This window comes from Cyprinodon tularosa, unplaced genomic scaffold (genome assembly GCF_016077235.1).
Source record: "Cyprinodon tularosa strain WSP-4 unplaced genomic scaffold, ASM1607723v1 ctg1469, whole genome shotgun sequence".
Lineage (NCBI taxonomy): Eukaryota > Metazoa > Chordata > Actinopteri > Cyprinodontiformes > Cyprinodontidae > Cyprinodon > Cyprinodon tularosa.
In genome coordinates, this window is record NW_024038297.1 from 454 (window position 1) to 24,798 (window position 24,345).

Below are 24,345 nucleotides of genomic sequence, written 5' to 3' on the forward strand. Positions count from 1 at the left end.
ACAATCCAGAGACCCCTGAGTCCGCTCCGTCCTTTCACATAATTAAAGGTAGATTTGGGTTTTTCCACTTGAAAATACAAGACCCTCACGCAGCAGTAATACACAGAGGGCTGCTGTTGAGTACAACGAGGAACTCTCGTAAATATCACCAAAAGATATTTGATTTTGCTGACACATAGATAACCTAGAGCGGGATTTATCCCGGGTGGCACCAGCGGATTCGGTGTGCATATTGATCATGGTCAAATTACCATAAGGAGAAAAAAGAGTGCGACAAGAAGAAAGAGAAAAATGGGTTAAAATTATTTTAAAGGCAGTATTTAAACCTTACACTGTAATAAGTGAAAATTATTATTTTTTTATTTCTATGGTGCTTCTAAAGAAAGAAAACTGGAAATGAATAACTCATAGCTAAAAAAACTCAAATCATTAGTGTAATTAGAGCATAAAATAAGTTTAAAAACATGTAACAATTTGTAGTCCTCTAATATCAGAGGGAATTGTAGTCCTTTAATGTCGGGTATCTGTAGTTCTTTAATCAGAGTTATTTGTTTGATCAGAGGGGTGTGTATTCCACAGCTCTCATTGTTTTCTTTCTGCCTGGTTCAAAGCCACGCCCACTGGAACACCTGTCTCATCCAGCCGGTACAGGTGTTCTGCCCTCAGGATTAGAAGGTCTGAGCTGATCTGGGCTCCGCCTCACAGACTCAGCTCACAAACATGCGGACACTGTTCAGAGACGTGGCGAAAACCTGCTGGAACGGAACCAGAACCTGATCCAGAGGAGGTTCTGGCTGGTCTGAGTTTGGAGCAGAAGGCCTGAGATGTTCCTGCAGCAGCTGCTGGTGGTCCTGCTGAGTAAGTGACCTCTGCTCAGCCATCCATGGCTCTGTTCACCTCTGTCTGTCATTATGAGCAATTATGATGTCATAGAGACAGGTTTAGAAAAACAACTGTAGAATCTTTATAAATAGATATGAGCACAAATCTATACATGTTGTTTATTGATTGATTATGAAGGTTTAATATGATCGTAAATGTTGATGGTTTTATTTGAATGTCTCACACTTTGTTAAATCTTTGTCCGCATGAGGATCATTAATTTGATTAGAATCCATCCGAGTTCAGGAAGGCTGTTAGTAAAGTAGAAATCCAGAACCATTATTTTAATCATTTCTCAGTTGGTGGAGTTCAAATGTTAACAGAATAAAGTCCAATATTTTGGTCCGTATGTCTGAAAAAAAGTGAAGCTGATGAATATAACATAGATCCATCCCACATAGAGTGGAATATCCTCAAACTGTCCTTTTACCGGTAGTATTTTTTGGTGATTATGGGAACAGAAAATGAAAACACAAAACTCCTTAAAACATTAAAATATTACAACAGAAAATAGATTTTTAATGGAAATATCAGGCCTAGAGTGTTTGTTCAGGATACACTGCTGACTGGACGGATATCACTGACCATCAATAACAGGCTCAGCTCTGCAGCAGTTTTTTCTTTTCTTGGCCAATAATAAATCCTACTGGTTAAAAGATGCTGAATACAACTAAACGTTTCCTAATGCAGTTTTTCTAGGTAAACACAAAGTTCTTCCAGCTGCCTGTAGCTTTTATTCCTTTAACCAGAACACCTCCAGGTTCGACAGCAATGAATCCGATAGAGACGGAATGAAAGAACTGCACACGCCTCTATGTTCTGCATAGAAAAACATTAATTAGAATAACAACAGTGGTCTATGTCAGCTCAGTGGAGCAGTGGGTAGCACTACTGCATTGCATCAAGAAGGTTCTGGGTTCATGCAGAAGAGTTAGCATGTTCTCCCTGAGCATGCGTGGGTTCTCTCCAGGTACTCCAGCTTCCTCCCACAGTCCAGAATCATGACTGTTAGGTTAATTGGCTTCTCTAAATCCTCCTTAGGTGTGAATGTGAATGGTTGTTTGTCCTGTTTGTCTCTGTGTTGCTCCGCTCATTCAGTGTTTATTTGTTACAGATATAACAGTGAACCTCTGCACTCTGCAGGAGGTCATCCTGTAAAAGGTTACATTACTCCATCCACAAAAGTTCAAATATCACCTGCATAAATAAATCATCCATGGCCGTTATATTGATTAATGAAAAACAATTCAACAGGAGTTCAAAGCCATGTTTAGAGCCGTTCCAATCCTGCACAGTTCTGACCCACTAGCAGCTTTCTGATCTGCCTCTTTAAGGGTTATAATCTAGGATAGTGAACCAGTGGATCATCTGGTCCCATCGGAGAGGCTGTGGTGGCTTCAGAATCCTGCCTCAGTAACAGAACCAGGATGACCCAGATCAGTTCCTTGGAAGGAGCTCATCACACTAGAAGTCCTACAGAGAACCTTGGTTCTGTCAGAACTTCTCTACAGACAGCTTCTTGTCTCTGTCCTCAGTTTCCCAGCATGCCTTGGGGCTCCAGGTGGAGGTGTTTGAGGGGGAGGAGTCTGTCCTGCTGCCCTGTCAGGTCAAACCTTCTGTGTCCAGTGGTTCTACAACAGTTTGGGACAGAGACGACTTCCGGATCCCCACGGTCCATGTTCGTGAGCCGGCTGGGGATTATCTGAAGGACCAGAACCAGCGTTATGAAGGTCGGACCTCAATGATGGAGGACGCTCTGCAGACCGGAGACCTCAGTCTGACTCTGAGGAAACCCACCTTCACCGACAGCGGGAACTTCACCTGCACCGTCCGCAGGATGGGAGAAGATCTGCACCAAGAAACTGTGGAGCTGCAGGTCAAAGGTCAGAGAGGAAGCTTCTCTGGATGATCTAAAGGTATTTAGACATCATTGGAAACATTAGCTTCTCTCTCTGTTAATGGTGTCTGCAGAAGCTCCTCCTCCTGTCTGGCCCTGGGTTCTGCTTGGGGTTCTGATCCCTGTAGTTCTGCTGGTTGGTCCAGCAGCTGTTTGGTACTACAGATGGAAAAAGAAGCACACAGCAGGTATGTTGGTCACTGGATAGAGGATGAACCAGCCCAGATTTGATGAAGGCTGCAGAGTCCTCCATAAGTATTCTTACCCAGTCCAACCATTGAGTGTTTACTCAGAATTAAATTTCAACTACCTTTACAGTGCATCCAGAAAGTTTCACTTTCTCCATATTTTATGTCACAGCCTTATTCCAAAAAGTTAAAACACGTCATACTAGAACATGGTAGAGAAAATCTTTCTTTCTTTCTTTGTCATGAGGATAGTTTTCTTTGCGATACATAACGCAGTGAAGGCCATGCAAACTGATTTTTTTCCCATAGAGCTTCCCTCAAAGTCACCCAGCAGGCATACTGAAGGGGAAATTGGGATTTTACAACCCAGGCACAGTGATAGATCCTTACATACCTGAACCCCTAACCTCTGAACCGGCGTGCAGAACCATAACGCGTGAAAATAATTATCAAGTTGATTGCCTGTGCACTGTGGACAGATGTTAGATTGTGCAAACCCCATCTTGAATAATCTTTGACCTGTATAGTGCACTCTGTGGAGGATTTTGTATTGTATTAATTGTAAATTGGGGTTTCTAGTCATGTTAAAAGTTCTTAGACATATCTGAGCCCAGATGTTTTGTTCAAAGCTAACTGATAAATCCTCCTCCCATTTAGTAATAGGAAGAGATATTGGATCATCCAGTTTAGTCAGTGTCCTGTATAACTTAGACAGTAGTTTGGGGGGGGTTAACTCTAGAAACTCTGGTATATTAGTTGGAATTTTTAAACCTCCATCAATATGCTTGAATTTATTTCTAATTATAGTTTTAATTAACTCATATTCTAAGAATTTATTTTTGTTAATGCCATATTGCAAATTTAATCTAGCGAATGTGATAAACTCCGTACCTTCAAATAAATGATCCAGATAGTTTATACCTTTATTCTTCCAGTACGGAAAGTTTATCACATTATTATTTTGTAGAATGTCAGGGTTATTCCAGATGGGTGTATGACTGCACGGGATAAGTGATGAGTTCGTTATTTTTAGAAATTCCCACCATGCTGTCAGGGAAGAGCTGATGTTAATATTTTTAAAACATCTGTCTTTAGTTTTCTGTAGTGTTTTTAAGCTGATACGAGGAGGTTTGTCCTTCCAAAGAAATGTAGAGATGGAAGAATCTAGAGATTTAAACCATTCGGTTGATGGTTTATTTGGGATCATTGAAAATAGGTAGTTAATTCTGGGTAAGACCATCATTTTAATTGAGGCTACCCGACCCATAAGGGAGATCGGAAGCGATTTCCATCTTTCATCTCTTCTATTTTCTTTAAAAGAGGGGTGTGGTTGAGTTTTGGTAACTCAGCTAGTTTAGATGACACAGTAATTCCCAAATATTTGATATTTCCAGATTGTAGACCTGAGGGATTCTGTAGAGAGCAATTAATTGGTGGTATTATAGATTTAGACCAATTTATAGAGAATTCTGAGACCTCTGAGAAAGATTCTAGTAAACTAATTACTTGAGAGAGGCAAGTGTTTGATAAAGTAATACATCATCTGCGTAAAGACTAATTTTATGCTCTATTTTCAGGCCTTTTATACCTTTAACCACATTAGTTTGTCTGATTGTAGCAGCTAGAGGCTCAATAGAAATGTCCAGTTTACTCTATCGAATGCTTTTTCTGCATCTAAGGACAATATATAGGATTTAAGATTTTTGCTGTAGGAATAATCTATTAAATTCAGCAGTCTGCGTGTGTTAGCAGCTGACTGCCTCCCTTTAATGAAACCAGTTTGATCAGGGTGGATTATGAGAGGAGTGACTTTATCTAATCATTTTGCTAAAGCTTTACAGATTATTTTAATATCCACATTAATTAAGGATCTGGGACAATAGCTGGTGTAATGCTAATTGAGGCTAGGCGCCTGACTACAGCCAGGTTTGTTGGAATGGCAATCCGAAAGATTTGACTGTGGAGCCTGTGTGTGAATAAACACCATCCGACAGAAAGTTAAGTTATTGTATTTTAATGCATACTTTTTCATACATTTAGGAAGGTATTGAATAATATTAATATTTTCTTATAGATATAGACAATAAACACAACAAGAAAACAACAATAACAAACAAATAAATAAACCCTGATGAGACACAAGAGTTTTTCTTTCTCTTAATCAAGTCCGTGGGTTGTTTCTTAAGGTGATTAATGATTCACCAAACAATAGTCTAACTGGTTTTAGTCCAAATTTAGACTAAATGTGATAAAAACTAACAAGCGATGCTGAAACTGGACTAAAACTGAAACTAAATTTAAAAATGGCGGAAAAAATTAACACTACTCTATATCACTGGGCTCGAGAGAAGATCCAGGAACTAAACTCCTGGTGTCACTTGTATGGGATTTGTAGAACCATACATACATACGTAGCTCATCTTTGTCAGCCCCTCTGAGATGTTCTAATTCTGACGGTAAGGCCTGATGATCACATTGATTTTTTTCTTTAGAAATTAGTTAAAAAATTGAAACTTTGAACTTTTCCTGGTTCAAACAGCAACAAGTATTAAGCTAGAAAAGCTGTGGAAGCCGAGTCCCACCTCCACCTGAGGCTCTCTGGTCTCCACTCTCTGGAACATGATGATGTTCTTCTGCTTTAAATTATGTTCTACAGTGTTTGCTACTTTGATTTTGTTCTCTCTTATTAAGTCTTTTAACTTCTAGCAGTTATGGAACTGATATATTCTCCTTGCTTTTCAGAGCTTAGGTCGGAAACAGTGGAGATCAGAGAAGGGGAGAAGTCTGTCCTGCTGCCCCTAAAAGCCAACAGAGCCTTTCCCCAGGATGTCAGAGTGGAGTGGACCCGTTCTGACCAGAACATCAGAGTCCCGGGGTTTTAGAACAAACCGAAAACCCCGCCTGAGGAACAGGAGAACATCTATGAAGGGGGAGAAAAAAAGATGAGAGCGAAAAATTTTGGGGCTACAGGGGGAACCTCAGTTGACTTGAAGGACCCAGCGGAGGGAAAGGGGGGGGGGGCTTGGTTTGGGGGTTACAGAGGGGGACCTGCGGGGGTGGGGGGAAACGGGGACCCGGGGGGCTTGGGGGGGGCTGATCCAAAAGGGTTTCCAAGAAAAAGGGGGCCTCCAGCTTGGGGTTTTACTTTTATTATTTTTTTATCCTTTAAAAAAATCAAAATATTCCAATTTCCTCCATCCATAAAACTATCATCCCCCACCTTTTACCTTCCATAAAATCACCTTCCATTAAAACATTCCATATCATCCCTACTAATCCTCCCTCCAAAAATTTTAAACAAATCCAAACCCTCCATCCCTACCCTTCCAAAACCAAACCAAGTCCAATCCATATCCTTTCATCAAAATCCAAAACCCATAATCCCTAAAAATTAAAAAAATCCTCCCAAAAACCCATGAAACATTAAACCCATCCATCCCTTTCAGCTAATCCATTTCCATTTTTTCCCTTTTCCAATTTAAAAAATTCAATTTCCCATTTTTACAAAAAACTTTCCTTTCAAAACCATCCCTAAAACCCTCTTCCTCCTCTCCTTCTCCTCCTCAATCAAAAACCCAATCCATCAACCCCCTCCAGAATCCCAAAATTTACCCAAAAACCCCATTTCCCTCCTTCCATCCATTAAAATTTCCTTTCCTCCTCCATAAAAAGCCAAAAATCAAACCCTTCCATCCCTTCCTTCCCTAATTCTCTCCAAACCAAAAATCCATTCCATCCATCTCCATATCCTTCCAGCCTCCATCCTCCTCCCATTAAACCGCTCCTCCCAAAAAATTCAAAACCCTAAAAATTTCCAAAAAAATTCCCATCAATCCAAAAACATCCATCCAAACCATCACCATCCAAAAACCAAAAACATATTTTCAAACCATACAAAAACAAATACCAAAAATACTATCATCCTTAAAAGAAAGCTTTAAAAATTCCATCCCTACATCCATTCCCAAAAAATAAATAAAATCCCCCCCCTCCATTCCCAATCCAAAACAGCCATCCCCCTTAATTCCCAAAATCCTCCTCTCTCCCTCCCTCAATTTATCATAATTAAACCATTCATTCCATCCATCCAATCAAATCCATCCCCTTCCATTTTTCAATATCCTACATCCTCCAACCCCTCCAAAACCAAACCCTCCAAACCCATACAAACATTTTCCCCTCCAATTTCATCCTCATCCTTCCCTCCTTAAAATTTCCATCCCTCCAATTCCCTTCAAATCAAAATTTTCCACCTTCAATTCCGATATCCCCTCCCCTCCAATCCAAAATCCCAATCCACCAAACCATCCTCCCAATAAACTCCATCCCTTCCTCCCATTCCATCCATCCATCCTTCCATCCCTCTCCCATCCCTTTCACCCTCCATTTCCCTTCAATCATATCCCCTCCATCAAACCTTAAAACCATCCCTCTTTTCCATGGGTCCAAAACCCATCATCATCCTCCAAAAACCATCCTTTTTTTTCCTAATTCCCCACCATCCACCAAAACCAGTCCATCCAGGGCCCCCAGGGATTTCCCCCCAAATTCATCCTTCCAATCCTCAAAAAATCCAAATCCCAACAATCCATCCAATCCACCATTCCCATTCCCAATCCCATACCTCCATTTCCTCATCCACCCCCTCCATCCAAAAAACCATCCTTTATTACATCCCTCCATAAACCTAATTTCCATCTCCTCTCCTCCAAAAAACAAAACTCACATTCCCTCCAACCTTCCCTCCATTCCCTCAATCCCTTCCCCCTTCCATCCACCCCTCCTTTCCCTCCATCCATCCCTTTTATCCCTTCCCTCCATCCCTCCAAACCCTCAATCCATTCCCTCCCATTTCCCATCCATCCAAACCTCCCTCCCATCCTCCATATCATCCTTTCCCCCACATCCATTTTCCCCCTCCACCATCCCAACCATACCCTCCCTCCATCCAACCTTCCCTCCATCCATTTTCCCTCCATCCCTCCCTCTTTTCCAAACAAAAACCCCTCATCCATCAATCATTCCCTTTCCCTTTCCCCCCCCTTCCCTCCATCCCCCCATCCATCCATCCATCATCCAAAACCCCTCCCTCCAAACCTTACATCCATCCATTTCCCTCCAAAATTTATCCATCCCTTTCCCTCCATCCCTATTTCCCTTAATCCAAACCTTCCCCTACCCTTTCCTTCCCATCCATCCATTCCCCTCCCTCCATCCTTCCCTCCCCCATCCCTCCATCCTCCCCTTTCCCAAACCCTATTTCCCTCCATTTTATTTATCCTTTCCTTTTAAACCAAAAATTTATCCCTTTAAAATTCAACCATCCATCCATCCATCATCCACCATTCATTAAAACATTCTCCCTCCAACCCCAAAAAATTCCCTTCCCTCCTTTCCCCCTTCATCTTTCCCTCCATTCATCATCCCTCCTTTCCCTCCCCTTCATTTATAATTTTCCATCCATCCATCCTTTTCCCTCCATCCATCCCTCCATTTTATCCTCCCTTCATCATCCAAACATCCCCCATTCCCCTCCCTCCAACCCTCCTTTCCCTTTCCCCTCATCCTTTCCATTTTTCATTTCCCTTCCCCCCATCCCTTTCATCATTCATTCCTTCAAAATCCCTTTATTTCCCCCAAACCCTCCATTCTTTCCCCTCCATCCATCCAACCATCCATCATCCATCCATCCATCAATTCCCTCTTTCCCTCCTTTCCCTCCATTTTATCCATCCTTTCCCTCATCCTTTCCCTCCATCCAAACCCTCCATCCGTTTTCCCTCCAAACCATCCATTTCCCCCATCCATTTTCCAAACCATTCCCTCCAACCATCCATCCATCCCTCCATCCATTCTCATCCATTTCCCTTCATTTATCCCTCCCTTCATCCATTCATCTTTCATTCAAACCATCCATCCTCCATCCTTCATCCATTCATCATAAATTCATCCCTCCAACCATTCCCTTTCCAAACCATCCATTTCCCTTCATCATCCATCCCCTTTTATCATCCATTTCCCTCCCCTCCATTCATCATACATTCATCCCTCCCAATTTCCCTCAAACCATCCATTCATCATCCATCCCTCCTCCAACCCTCATCCATCCAAACCCTCCATCCATCCATCCATTCATTCCCTACATTTATCCAAACCATCCATCCCTCCATCCATCCATCCCTCCCCTCCATCATCATACCCTTCATCATCCCTCCATCCATCCCTCCATCCATCCATCCAACCCTTTTTATCCTCCATCCATCCCTCCATCCATCCATTCATCTCCATCCATTTTATCTCCTTTTTCCATCATCCCTCCATCCATCCCCTTCATCAACCTTTCCCTCCCTCCATCCCTTCCTTTTCCATTTCCATCAAACCATCCATCCATCATCCATCCATCCATCCAAATTTATCATTTTATCCATCCATCCATCCAACCAAGTTTTCCCTCCCTCCATCCCTCCCTCCATCCTTCATTTTTCATTCATCCAAACCATCCCCAAACCATCCTTTCCCTCATCCAATTCCTCCCTTTATCATCATCCCTCCATCCATCCTTCCCTCCCCCATCCCCTTTATCCATCCATCCACCCCCATCCCTCCTTTCCAAACCCTCCCTCCCTCCATTCTCCAAAATTCATTATTCACCATCCATCCATCATCCCTCTTTCCCCCATTCCCTCTTTCCCTCCAAAACCATCCCTTCATCATTCATCCATCATCCCCCAAAAATCCCTCCATCCATCCCCTCCATCCATCCATCCATCCATCCTTTTTTTTCCAAATTTTTTCCCAAAACCTCTTCCTTTGTTGGGGATTTTGGGCATCCACACGTCCCAAAGCATTTAATTGGTCTGAAACATTTTTTTTTTTTCTGAAACATTTCTAAAGTTGATTTCATGCCCATTGGGTTTCAATATGTCTGCTCCCAGGGTGCAGACAGGGAAAACAGAGTTGTTTAAAGACCTTCTGCAGCTTCTCTAATTTACCACTCTTTACCCATCCAAAACAGTGTTTGAAAAAACAAAACCCAAAAATTAAAACTCCCCTGGAGGAATAGAAGTACCTGGGATTGTACTTTAACAATAAATTGGACTGGACTAGAAACACCGAGGCTGTCTACAAAAAGGGCCAAAGCCGACTATTCTTCCTGAGGAGGCTGAGGTCCTTTAACATCTGTGGGACGATACTGAGGATGTTTTATGAGTCTGTTTTTGCTAGCACGCTCTTCTTTGCTGTCACATGCTGGGGCAGTGGGCTGAGGGTCGCTGACAACAGACTGAACAAACTGATCAAGAGGGCCGGTGATGTTGTGGGGGAGCAGCTGGACACCCTGACCACCGTGGCAGAGAGGAGGATGCTGTCCAGGTTTCAGTCCATCTTAGACAATGACTCACATCCTCTCCACGACACACTGGTCCAGCAGACCAGCTCCTTAAGCAGGAGACTCCTCCCACCCAGATGCACCACAGAGCGCCACAGGAAATCATTCCTACCTGTGGTCATCAACCTCTATAACGCCTTCCTCAAGTGTTTCAGCCCCCCCGTTATTTACATTTATGCACTATTTTTGCACGTCACGTATCACTTTACTTGGATTTATCACTTTACTTGGATTTAGTTTTTACATATGCATAGATATACGTACATATACATATACAGAAGAGCTATATGTGAATATGTTTTATCTCTTTTTTTATTTTTATTTTTATCTTTATTATCTTGTGTTACTCCTCTAGAGATAATCAAGGCTCAACGTCGTTCTTTGGTTTTTAACAGCCATTTATTGCGGACACGTCTTATAAAGCCCCCAAAAATGCCGTCAGAACTAAAAAGGGAAACAGAACCCAAATTAGCTCAAGACAAATATACATTTTTACACAAATAAATATAAGTAAAACAGATAAACTCCAGAGGAATAAAGATAACTTATACAGCTTTTCTCAGAAAACCAAGCTTAAAGCTTTCTGGTGAAACATCTTGAAGAAAAAGGTGCAAAAAAAAGAATTGTGTCTTCCCATGGGCAACAACGTGAAATGCGGAACAAAAAACAAAGGTTCCTCCTTACATTTTATTGAGCTATTTTAACCAATGTACATAAACATACATTTACTGAAAGTTATTTATTTATGATTGAACTTTTTAATTTCAATACTATTATGTATTAACTCTCGTTTTTAACTAACTATTAGAATATTTAGATGAGTTGACTCTGATGGCAGCTACGTCTTGTGTTGTTGAATGTGTGTATATATATATATATATATATAAAACTATCACTGGAGCGTGTAACAAAAGTAATTTCCCTCTGGGATTATTAAAGTATTTCTGATTCTGATTCTAATAAATTGGAAAAGGAGTATAATTTAAATAAAATAAAAATAACTCCAATTGGGGAAAAAGTTAAAACGATTAAATGTGGTCTGTTTAACATAAGATCTCTTTCCTCTAAAAGTCTGCTAGTTAATGACTTGATTTGTGATAATCACATTGACTTGTGTTGCCTTACAGAAACCTGGCTGCAGCAAGAGGATTATGTGAGCATAAATGAGGCAACTCCTTCAAGCTATTTAAATTTTCACATCCCCAGAAGTTCTGGGCGAGGAGGAGGAGTAGCAACAATCTTCCAGTCTGACTTACTGATTACTCCCAAAACAGTTAATACCTACAACTCTTTGATCATTTAACCCTTAATTTCCCTGATCCAAATTTCAAGGCAAGAAAACCTCTTCTTTTTGTAACTTTGTATCGTCCACCAGGTCCTTACTCTGAATTTTTAGATGAGTTTTCAGAGTTCCTTTCTGATTTGGTATTAAATACTGACCGGGTCATCATAGTGGGAGATTTTAACATCCATGCTGACATTGAAGGCGATAGCTTAAGAGCAGCCTTTAATGCTATCTTAGACACTATTGGCTTTGTTCAAAATGTGAATAGTCCCACACATTCTCATCTTCATACTTTGGATCTTGTGCTGACATACGGCATAGAATGTGAAGAAATAACAGTATTTCCTCACAACCCTGTCCTCTCTGACCACTTTCTAATAACCTTCAGGATTACTTTAACAGAGTTCTCCTCCCCCAAAAGAAGGTTACATTTTAGTAGATCTTTATCAGATAGAGCAGTTATACATTTTAAAGAATCTGCTTCACTTTCTCTCTCCTCTGTGTCGCTGAGCAGTGCTGCAGAGTGCAAAAGCATAGCTTATTCCCCTTCACAGGTTGATGATTTTGTTGATGGGGTTGCTAGTTCTCTGCGTACTGCCTTAGACAACGCAGCTCCTTTGAAAATGAAAAATGTTAAAAATAGAAAGCTGGCTCCTTGGTTTAATGCAGAGCTGCGTACTTTGAAGCAAAATGCTAGGAAACTGGAGAGAAAATATTGCTCCACAGGCCTGCGAGAGTCCTTCCTAGTCTGGAAAAATGGTTTACTGCTGTATAAGAGGACCCTTCTCCTCATTAATAGAGGAGAATAAGAATAATCCTAGATTTCTTTTTAATACAGTTGCCAAACTCACCCAGAGCCATAGCTCTGTTGAACCGTCCATTCCACCTGCTCTTAGCAGCAATGATTTTAAAGTTGTTGTTCTTTTTACCGTGTCCTGTCTGGCAATGTGGCAATAAAAATTATTGTCTTGATGCCAAAAAGAGCCCAACAGATTTTGCTTTCACAAGTGGAGCAGTACAGCTATCGCCATAGTGTTCCGCTTGATTTATGCATATAAATAGCTTTATTATAATCATGCAGGGAGTTTTACAGATTATTTGGATACTGCAATGTAAACAGAATAGAAGAGGAAAAACAGAAAAAAGGAGAAAAGATGAAAGAAAGAGGAGATAAAAGGGAGATAATGATAAAACATTTTTAGTCTGCTTCATCACCTGCAAAGAGATGGAAAAAGAACAGCACAACCAACTGACATGGTACGAGACATACAGTAAAGCAACACCTTGAAACTATCGCTGAAGTATAAGTAGTATTTTTTAATCTGACATGTACTCTGTGTTACCTGAAGATCAGAATATGGGCTTTCTGTGTGGATGTGAATCTCTGAGTACCTGGAACCAAGCACCTGTAGTTGTTTGTGAAAGTGCACTTGTGCATGTAAAGTTTATCCAAAGGAAAAATGCTCAATAGTGGTTGTTGGGCTGTTGGATGTCTGGTTTGAAATGCATCTCTGGTTCTATCCCTGACAGAGAGCCTGATGGAGGAGGTAGATGTCACAGTGAGCGAAGATGTTGTCCGTCTGCCTTTTAAAACATTAGCTCACCTGCCCCATGATGCTAAAGTGGTTTGGAACCACACTGATAAACCCAACACTGTACATGAATATCAGGAGTGTCAAAACCAGTTAGAGAGACAGAACCATGAGTACCAGGACCGCACAGACATGAGACCTGACGCTGTGAAGACTAAAGATCTGACCCTCACTCTAAAGGATCCCAAACTGGAAGACAGCGGCGTCTACATCTCTACCATCTACAACAAAGATGGGAAAATACTGGCACGGAAGACAGTGATGCTCACTGTGAGAGGTTAGTAAAGTTGAAGATGCCATATAGATGTAAGTTAATTTTGTGATTTTGTAATTTTGCATTGCAATCATGCAGTGATGGGCAGTAGCGCCGCTACATGTAGCGAAGCTATTAGTTTAACTACATTTTCCAGTAGCTTGACCGTAGCGTCGCTGCTTTATTTATCAAGTAACTTTCCTGTAGCGACGTTATTGTTTTGATCAAGTAGCGACGTAGCGTCCACAAACGCTACAAAATCCAGGGCATAACTAAGAAATGAAACCAGGTTTTCTATTTCTAAACAACAATCAGCCACAAAACTACTGTAAATAGCAGTTTCAGCTGACGCTTTATAAGTGGCGTAGTAGCACAGGCACACTCAGTAGGGTTAAACAAGCGCACCCTTTCCGAGGCTGTCGTTCTATTGGCTGGAAAGGTTGCTAGGCAACGATCCAAATGCAGTCTGAGAGAGCAAAACAAATCCGCAAGCAGAGCCTATGGGTTTGCGAGCGTAACTGAGACCCGTGCAGAGCGCGGTTTGTGCGCGAAGAGAAGGAGGCAAGCGAGAGGAGAAAATATCTGTGATAATATAGAAAATATCTGTTTAAATCTGAGAGAAGAAACAAAGATTTTTGAGAGAAGAGAAAATATTTGAGAGAGAGCGCATGTTTGGAGTGTGAGCATTATAAGTTTTGAGAGCAAGAAGATGAAATTCTTTTCTCTAATTGAAGTTATGTGCTCTTGCATTATGGCAGGATAATTCTCCCATATGTGCCACTAAGATACTCTAATTAGAGAGCAGTAGTGTAGTGAAACTTTGATATTGTATTTTCATGGCCTAGTTTACTGAAAGGATGTTTACATAAATCTGTTTTTAGGCTGTGCACAGATAACATTTTTTATGGAGGAACAGCTCTACCGTATATGAAATAAATACATAAATAAATAAATGCTCAATAAATAAATAAATAAGCATTCAATTAATTGCCTCCAAAAATACAATGAATAAATATGTAGGTAGAAATTAAATTATATGGTGAGACATAAATATATGTATCACTTAATTAGCTTCTTTATTTTTTTCACCTTCTTTTGTAAACAGTTTTGTTTGTTACTTGAATCAACTGTTTAATTGAGGTCTTTTGTAGGGTTTTGTTTTCCCTAGAGATGTCCATTGAATGCAAACTCATAGCCATGTCTCGATATGTAGAACACTACACAGTAACTTTAATTTGGTTCTAATAACAGCAGATTGTTTACTAGTTTGTCTACTAGTAATTACTTTAGTTTTTATTTTAATATGCTGATCATAAAGCAATGTTTACACTGTGTTATGTCATTGGCTGATCTTTAATAAATATTTTAACCAGTGCATCAGACTCATTTTGAATTGACATTAGGTTGGTACAACGTTAAGTAGCTTCTGATGTAGTTAAGCTACTTTTAACACATTAGTGTAACTTAGCTTGCTATAATTCTTTAGGTGGTAGCTTTTGTGTAGTGAAGCTTCATTTATTGCTGAGTAACTGATAGCTTAGCTCACTACACTGGACAAGTAGCTTGCCCAACACTGCAATCATGCAGCAGGACAAACCAGGTGGCTTTGGGTTATTAGGAACCAAAGAGAGTTATTTTTAATACTAATATCCTACATTCAGTAGCTCCAGCAATCTGAGGAACAGCTGGTAAAAACCCATCTCCATGGTGACGTCAGAGGGAGAACACTGTTGGAGCTAGCTTAGAGCTCCATAATGGAGAGTGATGGAAAAACTGATGATTTTACCAGAACATTTAGTTTGGAACTGGTTTGTGTGTTTTAATCATTGTCACCATTACTTGTTTAAATAGATTTGATCATGGGTCTTATCTGTAGCCTCTTTCACTTGCTTACACAATCTCTAGTTGGTTAGAAATTGTTAGTTGGTTAGTGGAATTTCCGGCAGCGTTAGCTGTCTTCACAGTCAATCCAGGTTGGGCACGACTCTTGCAAAAGCCCCTGCACCATATGGGGTCACCATTGTTACGGCTGTTGGTAGCAAGATATGTTTATGTTGCACTGAGCAACCCAGCGACTCTTTTAACAATGGAACCAAATCAAAACAGACTTAAAATGGTCAGAATACAGAAGAGACACTGTTTTGCAAGTTTGCCCAAACATTATGATGTATTAAACAGCAATGAGACACAAATAGAAATGGGCTAGCTTAGCTGGTCACAGGGGTTGTGGTCTGGATGTGTCCAGCTAAAACAAAGAAGTGGTTAGCTTGTGAATTATTATTTTTTTTTATACCGTGTTAATCATGAGGTAGCCAGAGCTACTATGTTAGCCAGACCAATGAGCATTAGCTTTCCCTTTTTGCTATGGTGATTAGCTGGTAGGCCCTGCCCTTTTGTAGCGGTTCCTCTGCTGCTTCTTTTGAATCATAGGGGGGAAAGAAAGGCTGACTCGGTCTAGTGAGACCTCTCCGGACGGATTTGGTTTCCACTTTAGCTTAGCCTTTAGCTGGAAAGAGCTCAGAGTCTAGCCTTTAGCACCTGCGGCTGCTGGCAGCAGGAAGTTGAATGGAAGTAGTTTGTCTTTTTAAAACTCCACTAGAGGGGTGTGCCTTCAGAGGGTGTAGTTCCGGTTACATAATATACATTTGATCCCAACAACACAGTGGAGTGCTTCAAGTTCTCCAGATCTCATCTGATCTGCTTCACCCCCCTTTAAAAGCAGCTCAGGATCCTTAAGGAACTTAAATAATCCGACAGCATCCTGTGGGGGTTGAAGCAGAAAGCTGTGACCCAATGTGAAGTTAAAGCTGTATCTGAATCCATGAAAGCTTCAGCAGGTGTCCCTGATAAATGCACTGTTCCAGCTCTCAGTCGTTCTCCTGAATACGTCACTACTGTTTCCTCCATCAGTCACTAAGTGGTGCTAGAATCCTCTGAATGTCAGAACTAAGTGATGAAAACTATTCTATGCAGGCACTCTTTAAATCATTACATTGTTCATCTGTGTTGACGTTTTGGGCTACAAAGGCTACTAGAAAAAGACCAATGTTCCTCTCTGCTCTCAGTCTACAAGGTGGAAAAGGTTTCTGTGGACGAGGGAAAGAGGTCCGTAGTTCTTCCCTTTCATGCAACACGTCGCCTCCTCTCTGAGGGCATCACTGTGGAGTGGAGACTCACAGACGTAGAAGACACGATGCTCTACAAATATCAGACAGGCCAACACATACCAGCAGAGGATCAGGATTATGGAGGCCACACAGAGATGAATGAAGATCCATTAACAACTGGAGACCTCAGTCTGACCATCAGGGACTTCCCTCTCACTGACGGTGTTTATACCTGCACCATCTATGATGAGAATGGAAAGAGGCTGCAGCAGAAGGTGGTGGTCCTCATAGTCAGAGGTGAGTGGAAGCAGCTGCTCTATCCTCAGCAGGAACAAAACACATAAACAACAAAAACCTGGTGGTTATTTCTAGTTATTAATGTTTATTAATCTATTTTAAACTAGATATTTTTAGTGTGAATGAGGTTCTGGTCCATGCAGGACTGGTTCAGCTTGTTTTTCTTTGCATCATCCTTTAGGTTACAGTCAGCAGGTAGTCGGTTACTGGTTCTGATTAGGTTCTACTGGGATTGTCACCCTTCTTCTGGGTCCAACCATTCTGGGTCATATTGGGTTGCTTTATACCAGAGGCATCAAGCTTATCAGAGGCTGGATGCAGGCTGATATCTATTGGGTCAGACCACCTTCTTCAGTGCTGGTTCTGACCAGGTGATCCATTTCTGACAATCCAGCTCTAACCAACTGTTTCCTCTGGGTTGTCTGGTGTGGCTGATATTCTTTTTTTCAGTATAAACATTCATCCTCTAACACCACAGTTCTACATTTTTCCTTCCTTTGGTTCTGAACATCCTTTGATTGGACTGACGGTTTCTAATCATTAATAAATGGAAATGGGAATTTCAAAAAATAATCTATTACAGACCCTGAAGATGTTGTTTAATAGATTTAAACTGATTGATCAACCGGCTCATATTTCATTGGGTGATTCTAGCATAGTAGTGGGTGGGATCATGGAATATGAATGCCATCATGGGTTGAGGCCCATATCCAGTTAGCATCCCTCCAACACTTCTAACTCCAAACTCTACTAGAGAAAGTAGAACTGGACTGGTTTTAAGAAGATCCAGTCCACAACTCTTCATGGATACAGCAGAGGAAGGTCCAAATGGGTCAGATGTAAACCAGTACATGTGTCACCTGTATATGGTTGTCTGTATGAGTTTGGAGGCACTCATTAGTCCACAATATACCCTAGAAGATCTCTGATAAAATGTTTTATCAAAACTAGATTTTTTTTTTCTTTATCTAATTAGCTTTTAGAAGTCGTTCTGATTTGCTTAAAAGGTTGTGGTTCAGGTCATCCTCAGCTATCTCTGTAGGTATAGGGTTGGGCTGCTGGAGTACATGGTGACCTCTTTTCCATACTCTGCCATTTTCTCCTCCTGTAGTTTTTCTGTTTTCTTTTTCCATAGAAAGTACACCTGGTCTGGTGTTTCTGGGTCTCTATATCCTTCCCATTTCTCCACAACTACTGGAGTCAACTCCAGTGGATAATTCCTCCAGTTCAGGGCAAAGGGATGCTGCCAAGTCGAGCTTTGATCCACTAATTACTCCAACTTTCCACATGCTTTGTGCACAGAAATTATTGACTAAATTAAATAAGTGGGATTAATATTAAATAATAAATGAATTATATTAAACAACCAATGGTTGATTGTGTTTCTGCTTGGATGTCATGTTTTTTTTAATTTTTTTTATTTAACAGATCGTTGATTGAAATGAAGCCAGGTGTGTATGACCTAAGTAACTGGCCAGACACACCTGGATTAATCAGTTCGTCCAGTAATGAAAGACAGGAAACAAAGGAGCTGCCTTAAATTCAGGAAGTAGTGGAGCTGTGCATAGAGCCCATTGGTCTCACATTCAACTCTTTGTTGGTTATCTGAAAGGTTGAAGGTCATTCAAACACTGGTTCATACTCTAATGATGAAGCACTGTTTAAAAAAAAAAAAAAAAACATAATGTAGAGCAGGGTTTGGACCTGGAGGTCTGTCTGCATATTTTAGATGCTTCTAATCGTGTATTTAATGACTGAATTACCTCCTCAGTCTGCAGCCAAAAGCTTCTTCTGAAACACGCTAAAAAAAGATGCTGAAGATGGAGTCCATAAGTTAGGTTGAAATTAATATCAAATAAGATTTAATAGTGTAGAAATAAAGATTTATTGAGAAAAACTTTTCAAAATGTCTGAATGTTATTTAACTTCAGTAATTCTAACTGCTTTACCTTTTCACAATTTCTCAATGTTTGTAATAGAAATAAACCTACATTCAAAATACATGACTTTTTCCAAAATGTAAGATTCTTAAGTATCAATTCTAGCATATAAATTGTAACTTTCAAATTTTCTATTTTATGAAATATATAAAGAAAAAAATAATAATTAGCTTTTATTAGGCTGAATCCCAAACTGGGCCCTAAATTCCAACCCTCTGTCTGTGCATTCCCACATTAAGGGCCGTCCCAAACACGTAGTGGACCGTCCAGCCCTAAATGAGTCTGAATCAGAGCACGCTCTTTGGAATTTGTCTAGACTTAGACAGACTTTATTGTCATTTTGTAAGCACACAGTGCATACAAAATGGCATTTTGTTGCATAAAGCTTACAACAGTGTAATGATATTGCAGTTGGAGTAGATAAACATTACCATTATTAAGTGCAGCAGTGGTCAGAATTTAAACCATTAAGGGTAAAAGTAAACTATTCTAAAATAGTGGTACAATGGGCACTGATATGTAAAGGTTCCGTGAAGTGCAACAAGAAATATGGTGTAAAATGCAGTATAACAGTCCAGTTTAGAGTTTATCAGTTCATCAGTGTGATGGCAGCACGGGAAAGCTGTTGCAGAACCTGCTGGACCTCCACTGACTGCTGAAGCATGCTGTGATGCAGGTTCAGAGTTCAAAGAGTCCACCAGCGAGCTCAGACAGACACGCTCAGATGGAGACAGGCGGGCTCAGTGGTAGAGAGGAACAGAGACAAGACATGGTACCAGGAGAACTGCAGAACTTTAAACTTGCTCCAACCTGCAGCCAGGATGACGGGACTTAAAACTAACTCTCTCTGCACGGTGGGCCTAACAGGCCCCCTCCTCCTACACCCTCACCTGCTTCACTGTAGGTTTTGCTCTGATCAGCTGGGGCCTGTATGCAGGAGTTAACACAGTCTTTATATTAGCCTGGTTAAAACCCCCAGCAATGATTAAAACACTCTCTGTGTGCAGATAGGAGCTCAGAGATAGCCTGGGGTAGAATACTGATGGCCTCTTTTGTATTTAGCCTCGTGCCCAAAGCACTCGGTCGAGAGTAGTTTTATTTAGGAGTCCAGAAAAAACACTTGAATACCACAACTCCAAAAAGTGCTGGTGGTCATAAACTAACCTACTGGTTATGGGGAGCCATCAGTGTTGCCAACATCTTAAATCTTTAACAGAATGATAGAAAATCACACAAGTCTGCAGAGTCCTGCTAATGAGCTGCTGATTGAACTCTGGTGTGGTGAAGCAGAGACACGTCTTGAAGGTGTAGGATAGCAGACCTCCAGGACTGGACCTGAGGAACCCTGATGAAAAGCAAAGCTGTGCCATAACATGCTGGGTGGTTCTATATGGTAGACTAACAGAATCAGTATAAAATAAAATAAAATGAGTCCATCGGCCAAATGGTCCAACACTGACAAAGATTAATATCCAGACTACCAAGTTTAAAGACGTTTCTCTTCCATCCAGGAAGATTTTTCAATTCAAAATGTCAGAAATATTGTTTAGTTCCAGGTTTTATCCAGCAGCCCAACAAAGCCTGGTTTTAGTTTAGAAAACATGCAAATAGAAACGGATGAACGGGTCCCCCCCTTTGGAATGGGGGTCATTTGGCTTCTTTGTTAGCCTGCAATGCCCCATACCTGTCTATGTCTCTGAAAGGGGGGTCGTTAGAGGGAATAGTTGGCCTGGATGAATAGACGAGGTCCTCCACTCTCCTGTACAGTCCAGTGGATTGCTTTTAATTTTTTTGGAATCCAGACTACAACTATCTGATTCTGATGTTTGGTGAACACTAATTAGATTAGATTAGATTCAACTTTATTGTCATTGCACAGGTACAGGTACAGGGCAACGAAATGCAGTTTAGGTCTAACCAGAAGTACAACAGCAGCAGTGCAGGATAGATAATGGTTCCATAGTTACAGGACATGGTTCTACTGAATAAATATAGAGATGAATACCATTATAAACAGAATTTTAATAATAGATGAATATAGTATATAGATAACTAGTGTTATGAACTAAATTAACAGCTGGATATGTACCAAATATAATATAGAGATGGATATTACTATAGTAAGTTGTTTTTTTTACAGTTATGTACAATAACATATATACAGATGGGTTTTACTATAAAATGAGTAAATAAAGTTTGGACAGAAGCTATCTGAATTAAAGTGCAGTGGAAGGTAATTGCATATTACAGTTAAAGTACGGATATTGCAGATGTAAATGTAAACAATTGGTGCTTCAGTCAAAGTGAATAGATGTAAAGAGTTTTTACAAAGAGTCAGGTGTCATGTCAGGTGAACATTACAGTCAATTAAGAGCTTGAAACAGTCCATGGCTTATTAATGTGGATTGATCCTGTTTCCATAGCAACTTGTATGAGGCACAGGTGTCACACCTTGACGATTTAGACCAGCCTGACGTTCGAAAAATCTGGCAAAAAAACTGGCATACGTTGGTTAAGTTATGGGTACGTTGTGTATTATGAGCACGCTGAAGTACATCGACATACGGCGAGTACCTTGAGAAATTATGAGCATGCTAAAATCTCCCGCCGTATTCCAGCGTCTGCCATCCATGGTCCATCAGTTCCAGGTCAGTTATCTGATGGCTGACATCTGTTCAGCATCAGTTCCTCATCAGTCGTGGCGTCTAGCTGATCCTAAACCTCTGAGTAACTTATCCAGAACTTCTCTCCAACATATCAGCGTATCTGCCGTGTTCCAGCCGAGCGCTGAACGTGTTTCTAACTTCCAGCTACTGTATAATGGCGTATTGGCAGCGTTTTGGTATAAAGGGGGTTCACAGGAGGAAACCGTCAGTTCTCCTCCAGACTTCATCCCCATCATAGGGTGAGCCAGAAGGTGAGTGATGGATCCTCCCTGCGTTCACGCCCACCACCAACACACTTCCTAGCAGACATGACGCTCAATCTGCTGACACCAGAAACCTGATTTCTTTATTTTCTTTCTTTGTTTCTTTGTTTCTTTGTTTCTGTCTGTCTGTCTGTCTGTCTGTCTGTCTGTCTGTCTGTCTGTCTGTCTGTCTGTCTGTCTTTCTTTCTTTTCTATTTGGCAGGTGGTAAATGGGCATTACGCTGCCGTGTGTTATGCATAAGTTAGACTATTGTCATACAGAAGTTCTGGACTTGTTATGAATACTTTATGTATATGCCCAAAACTGAGAAAATACATATAGAGTTCAGCATATGCCAGATTCTGGGATGTCAGGCATACACTGTTTAAATTGGCAAGGTATGAGAGGGGATGAATATCTGTTAACAGGCGGAAATAACATCATGGATCGACCAAAACGTTCCATTATTAAATCAAAGTAAAATCATAATGTTTGAACCTTGTCAAACCTAATGAAAGTCTCAGTTCCTCAGCCTTTTTTTTCATCGTCCTCCTGTTCGGTATCTCAGTGTCGTTCCTGACGTTTCAATCTGAATAAACAGCTGAGCTTTCACCGGCTACTTCTAAGCGGAAATCATTCTTCTGCACTAAAGATTTGGAGAAACTGATCCATGTTCATTTCTACATGCTTAGATGACTTCAACTCATTCTATAAAGCATAGATCAATCTTCCCTACAGCGTCTCAGAATGATTCAAACCACTGCAGTTTGACACTTCACTGGAACCAGGAAGTGTGAACATTAAGCCAGAAAAGGCTTCCCTGCACTGGCTGCCTGTATCTGATCTGACTGATTGGTCTTTAAAGTTTTACATGGTGTAGCATCTAGAAGGACCGCTCCATTTAAAAACAGTACCATCAAACTAGAAACCACTGCTATAGATCTAGAGCAGAGGAGATGCTGCTGATATGTGGATCAGCTTCATCCCTCAATATAAGATCAGAGCAAAGATTGATTATTTAAATTGATCCCAAAACCTTATTTATTTCCATTAAAATCAGGTCTGACTATAAACAATCTTTCTAATCGTTCCTGTTTTATATCTGTATTTTATTCAAATCTGGTTCATTTATTGACTGATGCTGGTTTCTTGTATCTTCAGCTGCAGCTCAGTTTAAACCAGGAGGACAGAAAACGGACCTTAGTTCTCCTGTTCTGGCCCAACTGATCCGGTTTGTTTCAGGGTCCAGTTCAGCTTTTGATCTAGACCTTCTAGATCTGAATAACCTCGGCATGAACATTTAGTTAGTCAGATCTTCTCTAGGACCTTAGATTGGAAGGATCTATTGTGTCTGGTTCTATTGTGTCTCATCCTCTGGTTGGGTTCATGTTCCATAGATCTGTGATCTCAGACTGAATGAATCTTTTCTTTGTTCTGTTTCAGGAGGATCCCACTCCGCTCCATTCAGGGCTGAACCATCAGTGGTTCTGGTCAGGACTCTGTCTGATGGTGGACGGTCCTCTGTCGGTTCTGGGATCAGAAATGTCCGGTTTGGACCTGATGAAACAGTGGTTCTGGTCAGGACTCTGTCTGATGGTGGACGGTCCTCTGTCGGTTCTGGGATCAGAAATGTCCGGTTTGGACCTGATGAAACAGTGGTTCTGGTCAGGACTCTGTCTGATGGTGGACGTACTCTGTCGGTTCTGGGATCAGAAATGTCCGGTTTGGACCTGATGAAAGGTGTGGCAGCGGTTTCTCCTCTGGGATCAGGTTTCTGGTAGCAGCTGTAGAGTCGGACCACATATCCGGCCTGTTGGGGTTCAGGTGTACCTGCTCCTCAGTCTGGAGCTCTGAGGGTTTTCTCTTCCTCTATGACAGGAAGTCAGACTAAACTCTTCCTGTTCCTGATCTAAAGTTACTGAAGGTCATAAACTTTGATGAAGATGATGGACTCAGACTGAGGAAGGATCAGATAATGAATGAGCAGCAGACTGTAGAGACAGTCATTTAACTGAGGAGGTGCAGGGAAGGAGAGGCTTTCCTGTCTGCAGACCTGAAAACTCATCACTGTTTGGAAGGTTACTTGAACTAATTAACTAGTTATAGTTAATTTGAACTAAATAACTAAATCAGTAACTCAAAATAACTAATCTAGTCAAATTACTTATGGGGTTTGTTTTCATGATCTAAAGGGTAAAAAATGTGGAAGTTTTATGTCTTTTGTAACTTTAAATAAAACTGAGAGTTAATCAAATGTAGAATGTTTGATTTCTATTAATAAATTCCATAATTAATTAACCAATTAAAAAGGACACCTGTTATCTTTCTGGGCTGTGGGAGAATGAGCCAACGCCCTGCAGAAAGACCTGGAACTGGACCCAGGAACTTCCTGCTGCCAGATGGAACAGCTCCCATCAGATTATAATCTGTAATCATCTAAATCTGATTAAACGAGAGCTGCTTGACTACAAGACAAGGTAAATCAGTAAAATAAAAAGCCCATAAAGTGTAAAAAGCAGAAACTATTTCTGCTGAGGAAGGTAGAAACCACCAGAGTTAAAGAGCAAATAGTCACCAGGAAGTGAAGCTTCACAGCTCTAAGGTGTGT

At 40.8% G+C, this 24,345-nt stretch overlaps 2 protein-coding genes across 2 annotated transcripts; both read left to right on the plus strand.

Annotated features, from left to right (window-relative positions):
- The first annotated feature begins 520 nt into the window (after positions 1–520).
- Positions 521–5,849, plus strand: LOC119779385 (myelin-oligodendrocyte glycoprotein-like). The gene is made up of 4 exons (XM_038279018.1): positions 521–858; positions 2,418–2,765; positions 2,854–2,967; positions 5,710–5,849. The coding sequence occupies exons 1-4, from the start codon at positions 825–827 to the stop codon at positions 5,847–5,849; spliced, it is 636 nt and encodes a 211-aa protein (XP_038134946.1). The 5' UTR covers positions 521–824.
- A 7,250-nt stretch (positions 5,850–13,099) lies between these two features.
- On the plus strand, positions 13,100–16,950 carry LOC119779386. The gene is made up of 2 exons (XM_038279019.1): positions 13,100–13,508; positions 16,550–16,950. The coding sequence occupies exons 1-2, from the start codon at positions 13,178–13,180 to the stop codon at positions 16,933–16,935; spliced, it is 717 nt and encodes a 238-aa protein (XP_038134947.1). The 5' UTR covers positions 13,100–13,177; the 3' UTR covers positions 16,936–16,950.
- Positions 16,951–24,345: the final 7,395 nt, after the last annotated feature.